At 44.4% G+C, this 25214-nt stretch overlaps 2 protein-coding genes across 16 annotated transcripts in view; one reads left to right on the top strand and one right to left on the bottom strand.

Annotated features, from left to right (window-relative positions):
* LOC117902322 (guanine nucleotide-releasing factor 2) overlaps nucleotides 1-13185 on the bottom strand; it is a 30298-nt gene extending 17113 nt beyond the window's left edge. For 4 of the 10 annotated variants that reach the window (XM_034813615.1, XM_034813625.1, XM_034813641.1 and 1 more), the window contains exon 1: nucleotides 468-786. In XM_034813615.1, coding sequence (XP_034669506.1) covers nucleotides 468-771 — 304 coding nt within the window. In that variant the 5' untranslated portion in view covers nucleotides 772-786. Of the gene's footprint in view, nucleotides 1-467; nucleotides 790-5469; nucleotides 5487-10065; nucleotides 10695-12630 lie in introns of those variants that run through there. The other 6 variants (XM_034813648.1, XM_034813633.1, XM_034813682.1 and 3 more) reach the window with 6 other exon arrangements.
* Nucleotides 13186-14185: 1000 nt separating this feature from the next.
* LOC117902378 (coronin-7) lies at nucleotides 14186-24865 on the top strand. 6 transcript variants are annotated; one of them, XM_034813710.1, is made up of 15 exons: nucleotides 14186-14296; nucleotides 16384-16837; nucleotides 16906-17092; nucleotides 17164-17720; nucleotides 17809-17961; nucleotides 18100-18714; nucleotides 19367-19589; nucleotides 19650-19726; nucleotides 20047-20079; nucleotides 20180-20352; nucleotides 20414-21364; nucleotides 21426-21771; nucleotides 21836-21974; nucleotides 22052-22155; nucleotides 22213-23508. In XM_034813710.1, the coding sequence occupies exons 2-15, from the start codon at nucleotides 16529-16531 to the stop codon at nucleotides 22303-22305; spliced, it is 3960 nt and encodes a 1319-aa protein (XP_034669601.1). In that variant the 5' UTR covers nucleotides 14186-14296; nucleotides 16384-16528; the 3' UTR covers nucleotides 22306-23508. The 6 variants fall into 6 exon arrangements, with proteins under 6 accessions (XP_034669601.1, XP_034669635.1, XP_034669593.1 ...); XM_034813702.1 differs by lacking the exon at nucleotides 14186-14296 and having other exon boundaries at nucleotides 16304-16837; XM_034813717.1 differs by lacking the exons at nucleotides 14186-14296; nucleotides 20047-20079 and having other exon boundaries at nucleotides 16305-16837.
* The last annotated feature ends 349 nt before the right edge of the window (nucleotides 24866-25214 follow it).

Here is a 25214-nt window from a genome sequence, read left to right as displayed (position 1 = left end):
TGTTTCCTACCCAACTGATTCAAATCATACTGCTTTCGTTTTCATCTTCATTCACATTTCCCCTATTGACTTCACGTCAAAGTTGGAGAACTTTCTTTGTGGGAGAACACCCCATCCCACTACTCCCATCCTTCAATTGCGCAGAATCCTTTACGGGAGGGGCCCTCTGTGGACCTACTACCATATAATATACAATCTACTTTTGCAAGTTGGATGGTTTTACTGAATTACTTCCTATAGAAATCGACTTTAAGAAATATGCATAAGTAGTTTTCGAAGTAAAAATCACTTTTGAAAGTTTTGACGGAAAAAAAGTTAGGCAAAATCGGCAATTTGTACCCCAGGACTACCTCTAAATCCGGCCCTGCAGCTCTCACTATTCTTGTTTGGATAATATTTAAATGCATTAGCATGAACGTCCTTTCCTTACTATCTGCAGATCCTAATACTGCATTTTGCTCACTTACGTTCTCCCGCAGCAGCGTTAGGGGTAGCACTATTCTGGTACATGGGCATCACTGGCATCGATAGCGATGCTGCCAGACGTGGCAACTTTTTGTGTTTGCAACGTCTCTGGAATTTGATGTTATGCAGAGTGTGGCCGCTGTTGTTGTTGTTATCTCGCGGCATCCGTGATGCCCGCTGCTGATCATTATCATCGTGATCATAATTATGATGATGATGCGGCGTCTGCTTAAGCGTGTACGAATAGAAATGCCAGCTATCGGCGACCGCACAATCGCTCAAAAAAGATTCATCAAACTGTGGCATTGCATAACCGCAAATAACAATGGCACAAAAAATGGCAAATAACTAAATCAACACAAAAACCAACAGTCGCCCTGGACCCAACTGAAACACAGCCACTAATCAAAACTAGACAACACTGAAACACAGCTGGGATCAACACTGAAACAAACAATATTAAGTTTGTTATTGCACAGGCAAATTCCACCGCCAATTCTATGACTTTCTTCCCGATCTTTTTTCGTTCACTTTCAGGAGCAATTGCCTGTCTGGTGTGTTTGTCTCTTTTTCGATTGAATTAATCACAGAATAAAAATAAATGATTATAAAATGATTATATTTAGAGTCTAAATTTTAGACGCTGTCGATTTCGCGTTTGCTGTCGCGTCTCGTGCTGCTGTCGACGACTGGAAAGCGCTATGAACTATGAAAATCCGCAAAAACGGCAAAACGCGCCTCCCCAAACGCGGAGGTGTCCAACGGAGAATCGGCCAACAAACAACAACAGCAACAACTCTGGGGAGATCAATCGGACAGACCAAGCGAACGAACCGCTAGGCCAGCAGCAGCAAACAACAACAACAACAAAACCAGTGTCAAAAAGAGCATCAAATGGTACTTGCGCCCAGGCTCCCCCTGCCCAACAGACACACACTCACTCACTCTCATCTAGCCATGCTCTCTCTATCTCTCTCTCTCTCTCTCTCTGCCAATATCCATCGAGCAGAAGCAGCAGCAGCGACTGAGCTGCGGGCAGCAACAGCCAAAACGACAATCAGCCAAAAAAATGCCCTCTGCCAATGGGGAAGAGTTTTATACCCTTTTTATTTTGCATTTATCATGGTGCATGTTTATTTAGATTTAGATTTTTTGAAATTGTGTACAAAAGTAGACGCAAAGCAGAAAATTTAGAAATAAAATTATTTGTTTGCAATCTCAGCCCGTTTTTATTTGAAAATCAAATATTCCGAGTGTTTATTTTACAATACCATGTGCCCGACTGGTTTTGGAAAATAGCCATACTCTTTTCGGGTAAAGGGTATTGCTTAGCAAAACCCAACGGTTTGTCGCCGCTCTCTTGCTCTTTGCATGGATGGTTGATGCTGTTGCTACTGCTGCTGCACTCAATGTTCTCCTACTTTTTCTTCCTCTCCCACTGTCTTCGGCTCGCTCTCTCTCTCACTCTCTCTCTCTCTCTCTCTCTCTGTCTTGCTCTCTGTATTATCAATCAGCTGTGGGACGACACCTGAATGAGCTTAGAGGTGGAAGGGAGACTACCGCTGAGTGAGGGGCAGGTCGTGGCTGTTGGTTGTTGGATGGTGGCCTTTGGGCGGATTTCTTCAATTTGCAAGTGCCGCTCGTGACTTGCCTTGGAAATGAGGGGCACCAACTGAGTGCCGCAATTCGAAGGCGTCGCCAAAAACTAAAGCAAAAACCGTATAGACACCCACAACACACAAAAAACACCACAGACTAGATAAAAGATAAAAGTTAGAAATATAGAAAATATATCGGCCTCTCACTCAGTGACAAGGTTAAGGCATCTCCATTGGTTCGTGACCTTGGAATTGGGCTTAATGTTAAGGTAAAGGGTAACTCCTTGGCATTCACAAAGCTCTCTTATGGGGGAAAAAAAACGTTTAAGAGTTGGAAGACCCCTCAAAAACCAAGTGATTTACAACATAGCAGAGATCCGAACCCCATGAAGGTTGAGGATTGCTTTGGGATGCATTTGCTTATCGGGGCTGGGCCTATCGGTACTCGGCAATCGAGGAGGCGGCAGGCTTATTCCCGCTATTCAGATATGGCTCGAATCGAGTTGACATTTCCTGCTTGAATGCCATATAAACATCCATGTGCACATACTCGTCTGTAAGTCCCTGGTATGTCTCTGGCTGTGTCGACCGCCACACTTTTGGTTCTGATGATAGTTTCCGGAATTGCATATACATACCCCTGTATAATGCCTGAATAAATACCGCTTTACATTTCATGTCCGAGGGATACTGCCTACCTACGATTACAGATGTGTATAACTATTTCCGTAAGCATACATTTAATGCAGATCCGAAAACGACAGAACGGCAACAGTCACGTTCACCCAATTAATTTTTGGCACACGACAAGAAATGGGGAAACGGGGAGAGAAATCAGAAATCCAAAAGCCCCAAATCCGAAATGAGCCAAACACGAACCCGATATGCCTGCTGGCAGTGCCATTGGCACTTCGGCATCGCTGCAATCGAGTCTCGCGAGTCGAGGAAATTGGATCAGGCAACGGGCCACGGAGAGTCCGCCCCGCGCTAGAGGAGCGGGTTGGACAAGTCGAACGAGAGGTGATTTCAATTCTGGTTATGGCCAAAAAGAAAACAAAAACAAAAATGAGACACCAACAAATTAATAGATAAAAGAATGCAGAAACCCCAGGTAGCTGGGTGCGGAAGTTTTAAATACCCTATTGAGGCTATTCAAACTTGAATCAAAATCAAATTCAATAAATGAAAGATTCGTTTCATGATTTTTTTGGAAATGGAGACATTATTTTGCTTAAAATGATTTTAGATAGATAGATAACAGATTTGGAATCATAATAAAAAAAAAACAAAAGCTAAGTTTAAAACAATCTTATTTTCAATAATTATATATTAATGTGTTCTTTAAATAACTCTCTGGTACGAAATAGTTATCTCTTCACATCAGGTGAGGAATCAATCAATAGAACTAAATCACCTTTCAGGTACCCGTGGTTAGGGTATGCAAAGCCACGATCTGGGCTAGGCGGATTTAAAGCGACTGTCAAAAATGGAGTAAGGCATGGCACAGTCATATGGTCAACAGCGAGACAGAGAGAGAGAGAGAGATGGAAAGGAGGGGAGGCAATCGGTGATGACACCAAATTGGTAATTGGCACAGCCGAAGACGACGACGACGATAATGAAGATCATTCAAAACAACTCAGCTTCATTATCCCCCCCGTATGCAAAGTCCTCCGGCGCTCTCTCTCTCTCTATCTCTCTCAAAGCTTAACCAATATTTGTCTATCTCTCTTTCTGTTGCCTTTTCTCCTCTTCCCAAAAGAGAGTAAAGCTTCAACCTGTTTAATTAGTGAGAGAGAGAGAGAGAGATCGTAGGCACCACAAGAGCGTAGGCTTATGAAAGGGAGAGCGAGGGAAAGAAAGGCATTGCAAGGGCACACGCAAGTTGTACTTGTTTAAAGGCTAGGCATTATGTTTATAACTCTGGCTATCAAAAGCCCTTCCAATAAATATATTTTTTTAACCTCATTCGTGGCACCGTTCGTTAAAAGAGTAAAGCAGCTCAAGACAGCTCATAAGAGAGAGTCACGAGAGAGCCAAATAGAGAGAGAGTTCGCGCATTTACGAAATCATCGCGAAATGTAAAACGAAAACAAAACAGAGACGGCAGAACGCGCAAAAATGTGAAAATGTTGAATGAATGAATGAATGAGCGAACAACAAACACCAAAAGCTACACACATACTCGTTTGTATATATGAATGTATTGTGGAATGTTGTGTGTTGATTGCTGCATGGAATGCCATGCTTTCTAACCGCCAGCCACGGCACGCCACTCCATGTTACAATTGCGATCGCAATAGTTCCTGGGCACCTACCCCAGAAGGCGGCAGCAGATGTACCCCCAATGCGTACGTACATATGTACAGTACGCGTAACTACACATTTTGGTAAGGAGGGAGTGGAGGTGGGGAAGAGGCAATAAAAATAAAACAAAACAGTAAAACGACATGACATAATCTGTTGTCGACGCTAAAGAGCAACAAAAGCACACACACAACTGCGAGAGAAGAGTGACGATTCATTCAAATTTCTGTCATTAACAGAAGGAGTAGAGCCCGGGAAATGATAGAAAGAAACTGTCAATTACTTTCCACCTATCCTAATGGTGACCTTAAAACTAGATCGAATCGATTGATTTGTACAAATAATTATCAACTTTTGGGGATTATATTGGTTAATTTTAATGCTTATTTATTTCATATTTCAATGTACAATGATTTTCTGGAGCCATTACACGCGCATGGAACGAAACTCGTGAGGGAATGAGTAAAATTTAACATTCTCAATATTTTAGAACCCCCACGCGTTTATACATATGTATGTAGATATTCTTGGGAACGCAGAAACATTCCTTGGAACTAATATAACAGGACAAGCTGGTAAGATTTGCCGCAAACAGCGCTAAAGAAACGAAACACACTCCTCAACGAGAAGTGCAACGCCGAAAAATACAAGCGTAACAAACAGAACCGTACACGTTTTCGGAATCAGTGCGATTGGGGGAGGGGAACGGCGGATTCTGTGTCCCCCATGGTTGTGTGACCGTGTGTGTGCGTGGGATGACTGACTGTGCATTCATCGGAGAGTTGTCTGCCCCGGTGTGCCCTTGCCCTTGCGGCATGCCGGGCAGGAGGCGACGAGGCATGATGACGTCACACAGCACAGGTGCTGTCATCGGGCAAGCATTTTGACCGCCCTTGGCACAAACCCCTCCCCAATTCCTCATACAACATTGAAAACAAACATGAAATAAATAAAATTTAAATACAATTTGAACATACATATGTACATACATCTTTATGCATGTATATGTATGTATGTATGCACTGAATTGTTGAATTATACATCATCATATTTATATTATTGCTTATTTTGGCTATTTGGTTGCCTGTCGATTACTCACACGAGAATCGTTTGTTGTTCGTTCGGCGTTTCGTTTTTCTTTCTTCTTTTCTGGTTGGTACTCTCTCCCCCTCTCTCTCTTTCTTGGTTTGTTGTTCTTTCACTTTTTCTTTTCAGTTCTTTCACTTTTGATGCTCCTCGATTTTTCTTAATCTTTTTTCTTTTGTTCATTCACCTTTTCTTATGTTTTCTTTGCTTTGTTCAAGTTTGTTTTTGTTGTTCTCTCCCTAACACTTAAAAAAAATTATTTTTTCTAATTTTCCTTTTTTTATTGCACTTCCACGTTCCACGGCAGCGACTGGAGAATGGAGGCTGGTCTTGTTCCGAATCTCAATGTTCATAACCCTTTTCTTTTCTGTTTTTTGGTTGATTTGAATTTATTTTCAGTCGTTCCCACAGAGAGGTTGCCCGTGCAAGCAAAGTGCTTCCTTCCTTCCGTCCGTGTGTGCGCCCGGCAACGGTTAGATAACTTTTGAGGCAGCAGCAGCAGCAGCAGCTAGTCGTCATAATTAATAATGCGCTATAAACAACAGACAGAACAACAGCAACAAAAGAAGGAGAAAACACAACTCAACTCTTGTCGCAACGAAAACGAAAATGAAACTACATTTTGGGCATGAGGCATATTTTATGCCTCCTCATCAACGCCTCCTAGCCTCCTCCTTCTCCTCCACCATCGTGACAGCGGCTCTGGCGGAGAAGTGAAGTGAAGTGAAGAGAAGCCACCAAGTCCATTGAGAATGGGAAGCGATGGGCGATGACGGTGGCGATGGGCGACGATGACGACCATCGTGACTCCCGATGCGTGCGTCTATCTCTGTTTGTGTGGGTGTGTAAGCTTCTACAGAGAGAGCGGGAGAGAGAGAAGTGGTGCGTGGGTTTGCGAGGGGAGTGGTATATACGTCATCCACTATTCTGCAAAGCACCAGATGTACGTTCGTGCGACCACAAATGTAGATAACAATGGAGCATTGGAGCACTGCAGAGCTCCCATGATGAAAAGGAATTGGAAATAGAAGAGCAAATTAAATGCTCCAAAATTCTAATTCATCGATATTTATATTTATCTAAAACCTCATCTTTCCATCTCTACTGCGATTTTTCGTGGGGAGACTAGGGAGAATCCGTTTCTTAAAGATTATCCAGGTTGTGTTCAATGCATTCAGAGCATTATCACTGGCCAAAGGGTTATTCCTATCTTTACTCATTTATGGCTGAACTTTTCATTGGGCATACGCGCATCAAACCAATTCACTTTCTCGTCGTTTACTGGAATGTAATCATTTCACCCAACTGCTGTCAGAGAATCCTAGATCGTAATACATGGCGTGTGCACAATGAGAGGACATTGATGCTGTAAGGATGCTCCAAGTTCAAAACGGTTTAACAGCAGGGTTTCCCCTTTTAATCAAATATTTCTGATGCACCATGTACGAGTATTTACCATGAATTCCATTCAATAAACTCTTCTACACTCTCTTTCACTTTCAGCCCATCTAAACTAGATACGAATGAATACCTGCCCAACGAACGAGATATCTTTTGAATCAGTCAGGTGGTCGGTAGGTTGGTCGTTGGGCGGTGGGGGGCTATAAAATGCCATACAATACGAGGCATAACTGTCCAAAAGACACGCTTCAGATGGCGGCAGACGGCAAGAAAGAAGAGACAACACACAGAGTGAAAGAATGAATGAATGAAAGTCTTGCACCAAAAGTAAACTCCAGTAAATTCCACTGCCCGTATAGAAGAAAGACCCCCCACCCCACATTACATTAACCAACCCACGGGGCGGAGGCACAAGAGGCAGAGCCACAGATAGGGTCATGTCCGCGGGGAGGTATACAGTTATGACATATGAAAATGAAATGAAATGAAATCTATGTACATATAGGAAAGCAAGAGTGCAGAATGTGGCAATTGTGTAAGTGAAAATCACAAAGAGGTTTAAAGAAGCCCACAATCGAGGCGACACAACACACAACACACATCACACACACTCCACGCACACTCTCCAACGGAGCGAGAGAGGGAAAGCGCCGCCATGTCATACGTGACCACAGAGCGCACAGAGCGACGACTACGACAATGGCTAGAGGTGGAGCGCAACCGCACAGACATTCAGATTTCACTTGGGCGCCACTCCAATATCTCTGCATGACCTGCAAGCGTAACAGGAAGCACCAGTAGGCGGTACGGCACGGCACGGCATACACCAACAATAACAACAACAACTATTAACCGCAGTACTTAAATATTTATCAAATATTGAACTCTTATAACCCCCGGTGTTCCACCAAAAACGCAAAACGCGAATTTCCTGTACAAATTATCCATAAACGCAAGAAACATAATGGAACTTTTTAAAGATATTCTCTTCTCGTAGCTAATCTAATTCGACTTCATACATTTCTCTTATGCGATAGGAACTGAGAATTGGGATTCCCGTGGTACCGTGAATGTTCCTCTGGGCATGGAATTCCTATTCATATGGAGACTGTGGTGCCTAACAGTTCATCTATTCGGTTTCATTTATTTATTATTTCATCTTCTTGGTCTGGAAAATACATATATTCTCTGATATTCTAAGGTTCAGTTTCTCTGTTTAAACTTTAAAGTGTCATCCCGCGAGAGACACTTGAAAGGAGCGATTAATTTTCGTGGAAAAATGCGGCACACGACAATGATGTCCATGGTATCCCCTGGCAAGGTAAAAGTGTAATTTTTGTTCTAATTATGCTTTTCAGGAATTGGGTTCACCTCTGCCCCCACCAATCACTCACACACACACACAGAGAGAGAGAAAAGGTCGAAGGTGTCTTGGGGGTTTGAGTGGGGGCAAAGGTTACGGTCGGAAGGAAGCGAAACGATTGCCAATGAAATGGAGCCAATTCCCAGAACTCTTGACACACGACCACACCCCCAAGAGAGACAGAGGGAGAGAGATGGAGGCGGGGTGGGGACATTTGAGTTGGACATTGGACATTTGAGTATCCTCGAAAATGGAAATGTGTGCCGTTCATTCATATTCTCGTGATAGGCCACACAATTGAGTGCATTGCTGCTGCTGCTGCTACTTCCAAATCTAGTTTCGTATTTTGCGTTTTGTTCATTCATTCATGTGAAAGGGAAAGACAGGACAGACAGAAAGGACTGTCCTTGTTTCCGATTGTGTGGCAAATTGTCTGATGGTCTGCCTCCGCTCATCCTCTACCTCCATCAATCGCATTTGACAAAAGCTCGATATTTGAATGCTATTCCGTGGAGCGGTGGTCGCACAAAAGGTATAGAAGATGAGAGATGGACGAGGCGGACATTTAATATTCATTTACATCCGAAAGTGGCGACAGGCGACTGGCAACAGGTGACTCGACAGGTAGACAGACAGACGGACAGACCGTGTTAGAAAGTGCAGTGAAAGCCAAGGCAAAAATTGTTCAATCAACAACAATTAAACAAAACCCTTTTCATGTCCACACACAGAAACACACGACACAATGCCATGGCATGCCCCTCTGCCCAACCTTTCCCCATTTACATTTACATTTCCATCTGCTTTTTAAAGAGCACGGAGAACAGAGAAGAGAAGGGGCCAAAATGGAGAGGAGAGAACAATTAGAGATGGAGCGAGGGAACGAGGGAACACGAAACACTGATCGGATCCCACATTTATTGTAAATGATTATGACGATGTGTCCACACGTCCATCTGGTTCATAGAGTAATCCCAGAAATTCCAACAATGTACGTTGCTGGGCATGACATGTGTATGTTGACATTAGACATGAAGCAGAGCGATTAGATTAGATACGAGATGGGAAAAGGAAGATAAAATGCGAACATGAGCGCTTTTTTCGCAGACGCATGTTATCGATAGCACCAACACGTCCGTCCGGTCCGGCAGGGGAATCCTCTCATCCCTCAAGCGTAGAGCTGTTTTTGGCAGTTTTAATCGTTTCAATTATAAATATTCGAGAATCATTGAACCCGCGGTACAACACCTCTGCTACAAACAACATTTTGCAATAAATGCAATTGCATTTGCCTCCTCACTGCATTTATTTTTTACTGTATCACTCTGCTGGAACGTCAGTCCTTGAATTTGGGAATGAATTTGTGAGCCGTAAAAGCTTATCGCAGAGTGTCGCAGATGGTACATTCATATGTGCTCACGTAGAAACTCATTTATTAGATTTATCGTTGCTTACATACAAGTAAACCCTTGCCGATCAATATTAATAATATTTCCCAATAATTAGCAAGCTTAAATTTGGGGGAACGAATACTAATAATATGCCCCGATCATTATCAATCTTATGTGTAGGGAAGCAGTCGGGAATAGACATCGCGTAATCGAATGGTAATCATTGCATTCCACAATCTAAACACTTCTTATCTTATTCTGATTTTCCCGCCTTATCACACCTCAAGGTCATTCAAAAATCTAGACTTTTGTGCTTATGTTTTCTCAGTAGATATGGGGTCGAACTCTTGCACTTTTGCACACTTATAAATAGGTTGATATTATCTACTAAGTAAAATAGCATTCCACCTGCATACATACATACATACATATATACATATGTAAATGTACATACTCATACTGATGGTTCCTCCTCCGCCACCATGTATACTCTGATCGGTGGGGGTGGTGGCGGGTGTACCGGGATTAGATGTATCCATCATGGCAGCATCATCGGCACTCGCTGCCCGATTGAAGGGCCTCGGCCTGCGGTTTTTGAAGCGCAAACGAAGCTCTGTATTGAGAACACGCATTGCGGTAAACGATATTCCTTCCACTCTTCTTCCGTTTATTCCTTCTCTCTCTGAATCCCTTGGTTTTGTTGTTGTTGTTTTATTTGTATTTTGTTGTGCAACCAATTTGTGGGTCGGGAAACTGGAGCAAACGCTTCAACGATTCTCCCGCTGTTCGGGAATCTGTATCTGTATCGATATCATTGATCTATTGCACACACACACAAAAACGCGCCACAAAAAAACAAATGAACCGCACACTCCCTTTTTATTGGCAGGGGAAGCAGGAAAAGGGAGACGGTGATCCCCAGAGAGAGAGAGAGAGAGATATTGCTTTTATGATATCACTTTTTGGGGCGGGTCACGAGCGTGCGATACGAGCGGGGGGCTGCTTCGTTTGGGTTACGGCTGTTCGGTGTGGGGAGCGGAACGTACGGAACAGAACGGAGCAGAGCGGAGCGTACCGTTGATGAGAAAATTTCGCGTGCGACTGAATCAACCAGCGGCCACAGACCAGACCCCAGCTCCGACTCGTCAAACGGTAAGCGATGAGCGCTTACTGCGCTACAATAGCGTGAGCGCCATCGTCAGGGGTAAGGGGGAGAGCGGCATAACTTTTACAAATCTAATTGGGCTGAGGCAGGGCAGCAGCAGCAGCAGCTGGGACCACCCGATGAGCACAAAGTGCTCCAAATGAGGTGTGGAGCTGTCCCACTCTTGGAGTCAAACTTTGCGACTATCATGAGAGCACCTTCACCTTACTATTAATAAACCTTGGGACTGCCCAACATTTGCACTTTCAAATGAACTTTTGCTTAATAAATACATACAAATGTACAGATGTGTTTGTGGAGAGAGCAGCGAGAGAGAGAGAGGGAGAGAGCTTCGGCTCTGCGCCATTATCTATCAAAAGCGCTGACCGCTTATCAAATTAACGCGCAAAAATATCACTCAAGTCCGTGTTTTCTTGTCTAAGATCTAGAATTCACACAAAAACAGAGACAAAGAAATGTTCACAGACTTTTGCAAGTGCAGAAAATGACATAAATAATTAAACGAATCATTTATTGATCACCCAAAATATTGACGACTACCAGACACTCTCCGCGCTTCCTGCGGCACTTATTGGAAGGAAAAAACGATTTTTTTGGAAATTCAATAGGGTTAAATTCTCCGAAAATACACAATTTTTGTTTACTGAACATATGTATTTAATTTCATTTTATTTTAGAGTTCGAAAATGAATTATACAACAAATTCAGTTGTTCTCGCTGCCAAAAAATATTTGATGAATGGCAGTACACATGAACATGAATGGACATTTCTTATATTTGAGTTTAGACAGACAATTTGATTCAGGAATAGATGGGCTACCGTATACAATACAATGCATGTAAATATTTAATTATTGTTCTGGAAAATACTAAAATATTTCTTTAGTTACCAGAGAAGAACCAAAATATGCATAAAACCAGCATACCCTTTTGCCTTCCTCGAGCAATAGGTGTAATGATGCAACAGGATTAAACCGCTGGGCAACTGTTAAAGGTGGAACAAATACATATGCATATGCACAATTGTATGTATGCACATAATTGTGCTGTATATCCATCGCACTTGCACCCACACATTTGCAATGCAGTTGGAAATCACTTTTCACTTTATATTTGAATTCCACATCCATCTGCTGGAGTAGGAGCAGGAGGGGAATGCATTTAGAATAAAAACGGAATGGTGGGTGGAATGGAACAGAACGGAGTGGGAGGGCAGGGCAGGTCGAAAGGAAGTGGAGAGAAATCTCAAATTCGTTGTTGTTGTTGTTGCTCTCCAATTTTCAACACTTCTTTGGAGAGGGAAAGAGGCGGAAGAAGCCTTCCCATGGGGAGCAAGTAGCAGTAACACAGCAGCAACAGCAGAGGCAGCGACTGCGACTGCAGCGCCGATGTTGACGTTGGTGGATGCTAAAAATAGACTTGTTGACAGCTCCCGAAACGCACACCAGCCGTGGGAGTAGCTGCAGAAAGGGAATATGGATGCGTTCCTTGGGATTAGCTTGGACCATGCATACCATCGATGGATTTTACTATAGGGATACTATACGGATTGGGATAACTCTGAGCGCACCCATATATACACACACACACACACACGCACACACACAGAGAGTAAAAAGAGAGTGAGAGCGAGCTAAGAAAAACAGCAAATCCCTTAAAACCGCCTCTAACCATCCCTCTTCCACCCACACACACACACATGCACACACCATTCAATTGTTTTCTCGATTTCATTTAAGGTTATAACAATTGTTTCTATCATTGTCGGCAAAAGGGCAGAAGGGGGATGCGGTCAGGGGAAGGGGTAGCGGGCTTTTGCGGAGGCGGGGCTGTTAGAAAGACAATTGTACTCACCAATTTTTTGCAGTAAATTCATTTTATCCGATTTGGTGTTTTTGGTGTTGGTTCTTGCCTTTGCATTGAATAGGTTTGGCCAGGGCCAGGGGCCCGCGCCCGAGCCAGTTCCTCCTCTCCTCCACTGGAGCTGGGGATTGCAGTTGCAGCTGTAGCCGGAGATGTAGTTGCACTTTTAATGTTACGGCGGAGACCGGAGGCTGGATGAGCCTTACCGTTTCCGTGTCCGTTCTTCTTCTGCTTCTCTGCAGCCGCCGCACACGAAATTTGTACCCACACATACACATTCACATGGAGGCACACGCGAACTGGCCTGGCACTGGCATACGCTTGCTCGCTCTCACTCTCTCTCTCTCTGTCCCGTAGCCGCGACGCTCTTCTGTTTACGATCCTATCTATATCTGCGTAATATAATCAACGTTATCAAAGTGCGAGGTGCTGCACAGATGTCTTCTCGTTGTTTCTCGCGCACAGCGTTAACATTGCAATCAAGTTAATTCAATTTGATTTAATCAAAAAAATATACAAAAAAAATAACAATACAGCTCTGAAGAGAGAAAATAATACGCACCAGTGTGGCCGCGGATTTATCGATAAGATATACCGAAATATGCCTTCTCATTTTCAAAATACACACTCCGTAAATATACCGATACAAATCATTTCGCCGAATTTTGATATTCGATTTAATATTACAAGATACTTAGATCTCTCAGCATCTAAAATTCGATTTTATCCGATTGGTGAATCAATTTTCTACAAGATTGGCTAAGTTTGAAGACTCGGTTTGATAAGATTGTACATAAAACAAGGTTTAGACAAGAAAGTTCAACAAAAACGTTAATTTTGGTTCAACATATGGTTGCTTTATAATTTTGGTACTGTTTTTGCACAAAATACTAAAAATACGAAATAAAAAGTTCATAAAACCGGTCATTGGAGATTTGATGAAAAAAATGTCTGGTATTTATTATTGTGGCCCATTCGAAAACCAATTTGCTATTTCCCTACTCATTTTTTCGTTTCTAATTTGCAACATTATACTACAGTTATCCAGCAACATTCTCGCGAAACCAGGGCTGGATTTGGTTTTAAATACCGAAATATACCTCAATATTTAGAGCACATTTCAGATACACAACAAGCGCGCAATGAAAATTCAAATTTCATTTTGCTTATGTATTTCATTTAAACTAATAATAATACATATTTCCCTAACTATACCACACACGGGATGCGAATCTATTTTCCATTTCAATTTATTCCATTATTTTGGAAAAATGTCAGCATCATGGGCTGTTTCGCAACCTAAATAATAGATTAACCCATTGCCATGCAGTGGGTATCAAAAGGTAACACTGAAATGAGGCATCGTAAACCAGTTTTCATATTCTCTTTTGTTTTGTTGCTAAAGTGAAAGAACAGTGACAAACTTAAGGTGTTCATTTTACGGGCCAACGTGGGTTAGGTTCCCCTTCTTCCTTAGTATAACTATGGTATATTTTGAAAATGAGAAGGAATATTTTGGTATATTTTTGTGGGTCAGACTGTATATGCCACTTATAAATCCGCGGTCACACTGGAGCAAACGAAAATATTACCGGCCCCGCCACAATTCCATTCCGCGGTGTGATATATTTTTATTTGGCAAAGTGAAAAGTTTTTGGTAATTAATGTGTTACAGATTCTGTTTTTTGTTATTGTTATATACTTCTGGTGTGTGTTGCACCATGGGAGTGTGTGGTTTATATGTTCGTGCGTGCTTGTGTATGTGTGTGTGTGTGCAAAACTGCTCCTTTGTTTGCTCATCAAAAAAAACGGCGTCGGCTTCGCGCAGTTCTTGTTGTTTTTTGTAGTTTTTGTCATTGTCATTGCCGCTGCCGGCGCCAGGGTGTGTGCCGCCGCAAAGAGGAAAAACAAAGGCCTCCTTTACATCCGTTTTTTTTCGTGCGTGTGTGTGTGTCGATAATTAATTGCACGCAAGTTGCAGCAACTAGAAAGTTGCATTATTTTCAAAGCCTGTCACGGAAAATGTCAATAAATGCAAGATGCAAGAACAACAAAAATCAACCACCAGTAGAGAGAGGGTGTGCGTGTGAGAAGAGAAGAGCAAAAAAGAACAGAAAAACAGTAGCAAAAAAGCTAGCGCTTGCCGGTTTATGCCCATTAGCCCAGCCCCAGCCCGGCAGCCACCCCCAGCCAAGCAGCAGAAGCAGCAGCAGCAGCACACACCCACAGCGAGAAAGAGAGAAAGACATTGTCACGTGAGAGTAGGGGAGACACCCATATTCCTTGCACCCTTTGCACACGCTGCACAGCATAGCACAGCGCACACAAGATGCCGCTCCCTCTCTCCCTTTTAATGCTCTCTTCTCTTATGCATGCTCTCCCACGCCGGACAGACCGGATCCCGTTAATATTGAGCTGTAATGGTGGAGAGTAGAGATGGCAGCAGCACTAGCAGCAGGAGGCTCTCCTCCTGATTGCACTTGTCGTCTCGGTCATGGTATATCTACAACCCGCTGGTTGGCGCATTTCATTTTTCTTTCGTTTTTCTAAATCACTTGACCCCATTACCTGGTAGCAAACCCAATACCTGATACACTTGGCTGTTGCTGCTGGTGCTTCCAGTCGCCGCTGCTGCTTCTGCGGCTGCGACTGAGGCTGCCTGGCTAGCCTGGTGGTCATTTGTTTTGCCGCTTTCTAACGGACCAGTTGAATTGGCGCACGCGTCGTTTGCCTTCCGTTTGTTAGTCTCCTCTCTCTCTATCTCTTAGTCTCTGTGTTGGCCACCTCCCAACCCCCCCTGGATGACTGGCTGCACTTGGGAAATTAACCATCCACTGACGCTGCGACGCTGCTGCTGAAAGAAGAGGAGAAAAAGTGGTTTGCTCTCCTGTGCGCGCGTGTGTGTGTGTATGTGAGCAAGTGTGACAAACTCTCCAATTCTCCAACCCCCTGTCGTCAAGGGTCCATCAACTGTGCGTAGAATGCTGGCTGTCTGTCGAGGAAATTTCCATGACAACCGTAGATCGGTGATATATGCATGTATGCTATATCTGCGCTCTCATATGTAGGTGTGGCTCCTGTTAATGCAACATTTATGTCTGTGCAATTTGAGGGAGTAGGGTATACAAGTGTCGATTTTACCCCTCACATTTCCTCTTATACGAACAAATATAGCATCCAGCAAAAAGTGTACATGTGTGTGGTTGTGTGGTGTTGCTTATCCGGCTTTTTGTGGAACATCTTTGGATATTGTCGAATGGATGGATGGATATATTGGCTGGCATTGAAGCCATTCTTCTGCTCTTCGCACTTGCTGCAATCGCAGTTGCATTTAGCTTGCTTTCTCTTTTCAATTGGCAGCAGAAGCAGCAGCAGGCGGAGTGGGTGTGGGGGAAGAATTTGCAACGGACACCGTTCCAATTTCATTCCAATGTATATTCCAGTATGTGTGTGTGAGTTTTTGATGGCAGTGCAAGTGCCGTTCCGTGCTGCGCCGTGCCTCGCTCTGCCGGGAATTGCCTTATCAAAAAGCTGGTTTGTTTCTTTTTCTGTTTGTGGCCTTATCGAGTGACTCATGGCGGTGGCGACGACGACAACAGCAGGCATTTGTTTCAACACCAGGAACTACTAGCCATAGAAATATTTGATATGTTATTATTATTAAAAAAGTGCCCGAAAACAGATGTGTGACTGTGACTCAAGCTCAAACTCTTTATATTCCTGCACTTTTCCTGACACTCACAGAGCCAGCGACAGACGGGAGCTGAACAGACCACAGACCTGAACCCACCCCAAATCTAGCGATTCAGCGAAAAAGACTCTACATTCAGGCACATCGGATTGCTTTCCATTCGAGCAACAGTCACATCCTCAGCCTAAAAGAAACAGCATGGCCTGGCGCTTCAAGGCTTCCAAATATAAAAATGCCGCGCCTATTGTCCCCAAAGCGGAGGCATGCGTCCGCGAAATCTGTGTGGGTAGCTATCAGACTTATGGCAACAATATCGCCGCCTCGGCCGCCTTCATGGCCTTCAATTGGGAGCACACCGGATCGAGTGTGGCCGTCCTGCCGCTGGACGATTGCGGGCGCAAGAGCAAGACAATGCCGCTGCTGCATGGCCACACGGACACAGTGACAGACCTGAAGTTTTCGCCATTCCATGACGGCCTGTTGGCTACCGCATCGCAGGATTGCCTGGTACGAACTCCATTATCCATTCTTTCGTCCATCCCCTCATATTTATGATTTTGTCTTTTGTTTGGCAGGTGAAAATCTGGCATATACCAGAAAAGGGCCTGGAGCAGTCGCTCTCCGATCCGGAGGCCGTCTTCTCACACAAACAGCGTCGCGTGGAGACGGTGGGCTTCCATCCGACGGCCGATGGTATGATGTACTCGACAGCGGCCGGCTGTGTGGCCCTGTTCGATCTGAGGAGCCAGAAGGAGATATTCTGTGAGTGCCTTTGTCAAACCCAGTGCTGGACGAACGACGTCTAATCGGGTTCACCTTTTCCACTCACACAGCCAACAACGAGCATCCCGAGGTGATACAGTCGGCCAGTTGGCGCGAGGATGGCACCGTCCTGGCCACCAGCTGCAAGGACAAGTGTGTGCGAATCTTCGATCCACGCGCCGCCGGCTCACCCATCCAAATGTTGGCTGAATCGCATCAGAGCATCAAGGATTCGCGAGTCGTCTGGCTGGGTGGCCAGTCGCGCATCCTTACCACCGGCTTTGATGCCGCTCGCTTGCGGCAGGTGATCATCCGGGATATCCGTAACTTTGGCACACCCGAAAAGACCCTCGAGCTGGACTGCTCGACGGGCATACTGATGCCACTGTTTGATCCCGACACGAACATGCTCTTCCTTGCCGGTAAGGGGGACACGACCATTAACTATCTGGAGATCACCGACAAGGATCCATATCTGATCGAGGGACTGCGTCACACTGGCGAACAGACAAAGGGCGCCTGCCTGGTCCCCAAGCGGGCATTGAAGGTGATGGAGGCGGAGGTGAATCGCGTTCTCCAACTCACATCCAACATGGTCATTCCCATCATGTACCAAGTGCCCAGAAAGGTATGCGATGCCCACATACCCAATTCACCGAATGAAATCGATTCAAACTTTGGGTGTTCTGTCCTCTCCTCTCTCCTCTCTCCTCTAGACCTATCGCGATTTCCATGCCGATCTCTATCCGGAGACCACGGGCTACAAAACAGAACTGATTGCCAGCGAGTGGCTGAATGGTAGCAATCAGGCGGTGCCCAAAATGAATCTGGATCCAGCAAAGCGGGAACTTGGCGACGAACCGATAATCGTAAGTGCGGGTCAGGTCAGGACGGGAGCCGGTACTGAGGAATAGGGAATTTCTGTACAGAGGGGGCAGGGGGCTGTCTGTTGGTGGTTCTATTCGATCTTTGATCTCTAATTCCCGTTTTCCTGGCCATCAATTCAGATTCATCGGGGCAATTTAAGCGATTTTGTCAAGAATCTGGAGAACCAGCGGACCAATGGCCAAGGCAAGGGCACGGCCGCCGGCCAGAAGATCCAGACACAGACCCCAAACCAGAATCAGTTGTCGTCGGCCAAGCGCAACGACAACGAGCACTTTGTGATGCTGAGCAAGGGCAACAATTTCGAGGAGAAGAACGGCAACGACAACAGCAACAGCACCCAGAACGGAGCCGGTCAGAAGAAGAGCTGCGCCCAGTCGCAGTCGCAGTCGCAGTCACAGCCGGACGGGGAATGTAGCGAGCTGATACGCAAATTTGAGGCCAAGTACAAGATCGATTCCGAGAAGGATGTACGTACTGCGGGCGGCGGTGCCCATGATGATGAAAAGGAATCGCCCACCGAACATTCGGCGGGCAGCAGCGAAGAGGCATCCGCCAGCTCGTCGGGTGCTCTGGACACGCATTCAGCCAGCGGCAGCAACTCCCCGCCCAAGCCAATGCCGCGAACATCGCGCAACAACTCGCTGCCAGAGGCCAGCGATTCAGCGGGCGAGAGTAGCAGCACCACAACCACACCACGGCCCAGGCCACGTACAACGGCAGCGACTGCCTATAAGGTGCCACATCCTGTTCATCCATCCACAGATAGAAATCTGCCGATCATCGTTTTTGGTTGTTGTCTTTAGATTTTGTTTTGTAGCGTTGCTTTTGATATTTCTTTTCACCATTGATTTTTGTTCGATTTTGTTTGTTTTCGATCATTTGATTGATTTTTTTCATTGATCTTAATGATTATTTCTCTTTCAATCGACTGGATTTAATGATTACTTTTCATCTGTATCATTATATTTAACAATGATTATATTAATTGATTAATGTTTTCATTGTTATTTATTGAGATATCGATAGCGTTTGATATCGATTTTATTTACGTTTCGTTTCGTTTGTAGAGATTTATTTTTGGCCTGTAGACCACCAAATCCAAGGCTTTTTTTTGTTGTTTTTATTGCCTCAGAATATTATGATTTTTGTCACCATTTTGCAGACATTTTGCACAATTTTCAGTTGTTGCCAATGTCGCGATCAGTTTCAGATGTTTATTTTTTATACAAGTCAAACTTTTGTTGCTTCCGAAAGCGTCTTCGGTGCATTCCACATTTTTCAGTGCACTTTTTGTTGTTATTTTTGATGATTTGATTTTTGAGCGGCACCCATTTGCTTAGATTTGTTTTTGATGAACTTGAACTATTTTTTTGCACACTCACACAGCCTCGTTTGGGACCGAAGCCCTTCTCGAGCACCACAGGCGATGTGTCCTTTGACAAGGTGTTTGCCGTGCCCCTTGCACCCGGCTCACATGAGAACATCTCGAGCGTTGGCCAGGAGAGCAGCGTAGGCAGCGCAGGCGGAGAGCCAGCACCAGCACCAGCCATAGCTGCTCACGTACAGCCGTCAGCCAAGCCGGATCTCATTGTCGAAATTGAAATCAAAAGTGAGTGGAAGCCAACGTCATCATAACAACACGTTTCTGTATCCCCGATGTACTTTACAGAGAAGAACGAGCGGGAGACGATTGCAACCGCTGGAAATGGAGTGCAAAAGTCACTGACCACATCGGAGCGACGCAAGGTAAGCATCTCTCTCTCTGTCTCTCTCTGAGGTTAGTCTGCTGTAGTCCTTCTACTACTACATATGTGTGTGTGTGTGTGCGTGTAACATGTTTAATCCTTTCTGTAATCGTTATCTGTAATCTGCTCTCTTCTGACATCTCTTACATGCCTGTGCCTGTGCCTGTGCCACAACAAAATTCGCCTTATCTCGTGCCTAACTTTCTTTGATACGCATCCTGACTACTTACTAACTACCCAAACCAAACAATCTCCTCTGTCTACTACAACTTCCAACTACTACAACAACCACAACAACAACCACTACTGGAACCACTGTAGTCTTCGGCTGACGATGATGAATCATCCGATAAGGTCTGCTAGGGGGATCACCACCCGATTGCCATCGATTGCGATAGCCAGCGTTAATCACACTTTATTTTCTTTTCTTTATCCCGTTTCGCCCGCCACTTAGATTTTCGAACAAAACTCCGAATCGTCGGAGAACTCAACGGAGGGCGAAGATCGCACCGATGCCGATCTTCGACGCTTCTCCTCGGCCCGAAGCAGCATTGCCGAGCGTCGACGTCTCTACGAGAATCGCTCCAAGAGTCAGGTGGACGAGAAGGCCCAGTCGCCAGTGCCATTGTAAGTGTCTGGTGGCAGGAAGAAGCCTGTGAAATGTTTTCTCAATGCTGTCCTCTTGCAGGCGTCGCGAACCCTCCAAGGTGGAGCCGCTAAAGCCCAACCAACAGCAGCCGCAGCAACAGAGCAACGTTATTGGTGGCACCTGCGTGGACGGCAAGCGCATCTCGGTGCCGGAGGGAAAGCTCCTCGAAGAACATCGTCAGCAGCGGGGCAACAATGGAGCCGCCAATGCTGCTGGACTCAAGAAATCCGCCACGGAGGCCGCCTTCAGTGCCGCCTCGACCAAACGCACCTCGACCGTTTTCGGCAAGGTCTCCAAATTCCGACACCTGAAGGGCACGCCCGGCCACAAGTCCACACACATTGAGAACTTGCGCAACTTGAGCCGTCAGATACCGGGCGAATGCAATGGCTTCCATGCCAATCACGAGCGTGTGGCGGTCCCGCTTTCGGGGCCAGGCGGCAAGATAGCCATCTTTGAGCTGAGTCGCCCGGGCCGTCTGCCCGATGGTGTCATTCCCTCGCTGGTGAATGGCAGCAACATCATGGACTTCCAGTGGGATCCGTTCGATGCCCAGCGCCTGGCCGTTGCCTGTGACGATGGCATTGTCAAGCTCTGGCACATAGCCGAGGGCGGCCTCAGTGAGCCAACAAACACGCCCGCCGGCGAACTGACAGCCCACCTTGACAAAATCTACTTCATCCGCTTCCACCCGTTGGCCGCCGACGTTCTGCTCACAGCCAGCTACGACATGACCATTAAGCTCTGGGACTTGCGCACCATGACCGAGAAGTGCTCGCTCACGGGCCACTCGGACCAGATATTCGACTTTGCCTGGAGCCCATGCGGCCGTCTGGGTGCCACCGTCTGCAAGGATGGCAAAATACGCGTCTACAATCCACGCAAATCGGAGATGCCCATACGCGAGGGCAACGGACCCGTGGGCACCCGAGGAGCACGCATCACCTGGGCCGTCGAGGGACAATATATTGTCTGCACTGGATTCGATAAGTACGATATTTTCTGCCACGCTTTTCCTCTGTTTCTATATTATTTTCATAATACTTTGCAGGGTCTCGGAGCGACAGATCAGCGTTTACAATGCCCAAAAATTGTCGGCACCGCTGAACACGGCCAGTCTGGATGTGTCGCCATCGATACTGATACCCTACTATGACGAGGACAGCTCCACACTGTTTGTCACAGGCAAGGGCGATTCGACCATCTATTGCTATGAGATCACCGACGAGGAGCCGTACATCTGCCCGCTGTCGCATCATCGTTGCACATCGCTGCACCAGGGCCTGAGCTTCCTCACCAAGAACCACTGCGATGTGGCCAGCGTGGAGTTCTCCAAGGCCTATAGGCTGACCAACACGACCATCGAGCCGCTCAGCTTCACAGTGCCACGCATCAAGGTGTGTGCAGAGTGCGTCCTGCCTGTGTCCAACCTGAGTATTCATTCTCGTAATCATTTTTCAGAGCGAACTGTTCCAAGACGACCTCTTTCCACCCACGCGCATCACCTGGAGCGCCACGCTCAGTGCCGACGATTGGTTTGCCAGCAACAATGACAAGGCGGCACCCAAGATCAGTCTCAAGCCCGAGGGCATGGAGACCCGTAAGTAGTCCGTGCTGCGTCGTGCTCTTGACTGCATCACCTTCACCTCCTATCTTTGTTCTGTTTTGTGTTTGCAGTTTCTTCCATACAACAAGTGCCAGTGCAGCATGTTAAGAAATCGTTAGAGCAGCCCGCTCAATTCGGCCAAAAGTCAGAGTACGAAATAAACAAACAGCAAGAGGTATGGCAGCCCCCACGATAACACATTAACTCAATTAAATCAAAATTTATAATGCAGATACAGAAATCGGTGAGTGCGCGCATGGAGTACACCACAAAGCTGGAGCAGGACGATATGGAGGGTGTGGACGAGAACGAGTGGCAGGAGTAGCAGCAAAAAAATCATCAACAGCAACAGACACAAAATTGGGTGTAACTTTTACTATAAATATTGACAGGACACAGCATCAGCAACAGCAAAACATTACATACATATATGTATATGTATAATAATAGTAGTAATATATATATATTTATATAGAACTCTCTCTCGTAGACATGCCGCAAGCAAAAGAAAAAACTAATCCACAAACATGGCCATAAGAAGGTCCTCCAATCCGTGCAGTATACACATTTGTATGTTGTAAAAAAAAAGGGGGAGGAAAGGTTAGACTGTTCCGTACCCTTGGGTTTTTCATTCCCTATCAGCCGTATTCCCCTACCCTCCTTCTCCTTCAACTCACACTGCAGTTGCTCAAGAATTGCCAAATTACCGATCGTAAGCAATAATTTTGTTCGTTTCGTTTCGTTTCGCTTCGTTTTTTACATTTGTTTAAACTACACAGCGTTTTAATGTGTAATTATGGATGTTTATTTGTTTGAATGTGTAAACGTGTGCTACAATATTTAAGTAGTTAGTCCAAAATTAGTTTAGGCCTGACTTGTATAATTGATAATCATTTACACTTAATGGAATCCCTCCTGAGTTCTCGCGTCCTTAAGTTTGTGTATTTGTTTTGTTTTTTTTTTTTGGTTTTGTTTCTTTGTATGTGGCCATATAATAATATATTTTTATAAGGATATATTTACACCCCTCTCTCTCTCTCTCTCTCTCTATCCCTCTCTCTCATTTTGTCATTTGTATGTGTGGTGTGCGTGCGAGCGAGAGGGTCAACTGTCTGTCTCCTTCTTTGTCATTTTCTTTCTAGTCTTTGCTCCATCGATCCTTTATCCTCCTTCAACCATGCCCTAACAAAAATACAACATATAGACTGTAACTGTAACTGTAATAATTGCTGATAAAAAATATAATAATAATTGGATACGTTTCATAGGCGTAAAGACAATTAATTAAGAACATACAAACAAAAAACAAAACAAAAACCGAGAGCAAGCGAAAGCGAAACTAAAATGACAAAATCAAACATTGTAAACAGAGAATCAAAGAAAATGCTGAGAGAAACAAACTCGAAAATTGTACGATTCCAAAATGTATTCATAACGAAAAGACTTGAACCAGAGATGAGCCAGAGCCAGATATTGGCTGGCGAATCTCCCTCCCAATAACTTCACAAGAGAGAAACGAACAAAAAAAACAACAAACGAGTTGCCATAAACATTTGTAATGTGTGTAATATCCTTCGGAGGAGTAGTAGGAAGGGCAATAGACATTTTTGTACTTGCAATAGAATATACATATATACTTATATACAAGCATATACATATATATATATTATAAATACATGACATATATTGATATATATATATTTTGTATACCAATCGTAACTAAAAGGCCAACAACTTCCAATCCACGCCCCCCTCCCCATGGCTGAAACAACGACTGAAAAAACAATAGACAGACAGCAGACAACAGCAAACAGAAAACAGCAGAGATGAGAAGTGAAGATCTGAGCAGAGACATGCAGCAGACCAACATACAAAGTTCTCGGGTAATGGGCAATACTGTGCTAGCCGCCTAGTGTGCTAACTGATAAAGGTTCTATTCCACAGAAAGAATTATACATACAATAGCTATAGGCATACCATATATATGTATACTAAACTATATACAATGCGTCGCAAAAAGAGATAAAGTAAACCCCAATCAATCCCCAATCAATGCTGAAACAATTGCAAATCGAAAGTCCAAGTTGCATTTAAATCGTATAAACCTTATGGAACGACTGAACAAATGACTCACAAAGTATTCAGACAAACTGAACGAACATTCTGATCTCCGGCGGCGCCCCTCCCCCAGCACCAGATGATGTTAAAGAACCAATAACTCTGGATTGGGTTTTACAGGAGGGGTGCGAAGCGGAGAGAACCATTTGATATGATTATAATTGATATTTTATATTGAATAACTGGATGGGGAAACCTAAACCTAAGCCTAGACACCCGTCTACCCCATGCAAGCATTTTGTATTTATTAGCCATATTCGATTACGATAAACACACACAAACACACACACACACATATTTACAAGCGTATATAAATATATGATAATATATTTAGGAAACTTCTTTCGATTCTCTACGTCTCTCTCTCTCGTAACTCTCTCATTTCCATTATTACTATTTATATCTATACAAAAAACATAACAAATATATAAAACTAAAAGCGATAAATGTATGCCTCAAATGAGAGTGAATAGATGTCGGTATGTCGGTAGAAGACGCCTCGAGAGCAGTGATTTTGGCAGGTAGAAGAAGATATGGCAGTAAGCAGCAGCAGCAGAAGGGAATCAGAATGAGAATTGCTTAAGGCAAAAATGCAAAATGCGAATAAAAAGCATACACATTATTTATACAATTTATTTTACAGTATGATTATATATATACATATATCCGCTAAAGCCCCGCCCCCCCATTAAAATCCAATACTCTAGCCCCTAAGCAATAATTATAATATTATTAATAATAATAATAATGAAAGCAAAAATATATTTATATACATAATTCAATAAAAAAAAGAGAAAATATACAAAAAAAAAAACAAGAACAAATTGTATTTCGAGAGGCATGAAAATCCCCCAAGCAGTTGAAAAACAAAGTGCAACCCTTTGCAGCTAATCACGCACACGACATGCATGTTGTTTTGGACTTTTCTTCACTTGAACTCAACGAAATAATAATATCCCAATATATGTATGATGTCAATCTATGTTAAATAAATTCCCTATCGAATGTGGAAAGCTCTGAACCTCACGAAGGTTCCGCTTGGCTTGGCGGGGGGGGGGAAGCGTTGGTGTTGCCAGGGACAACGTTGCTCGTCTCTCGCTGCGCCCGAAAGGACAT

The sequence above is a fragment of the Drosophila subobscura genome, chromosome A (genome assembly GCF_008121235.1).
Source record: "Drosophila subobscura isolate 14011-0131.10 chromosome A, UCBerk_Dsub_1.0, whole genome shotgun sequence".
NCBI lineage: Eukaryota > Metazoa > Arthropoda > Insecta > Diptera > Drosophilidae > Drosophila > Drosophila subobscura.
This window is presented reverse-complemented; position numbering and strand designations above follow the sequence as displayed.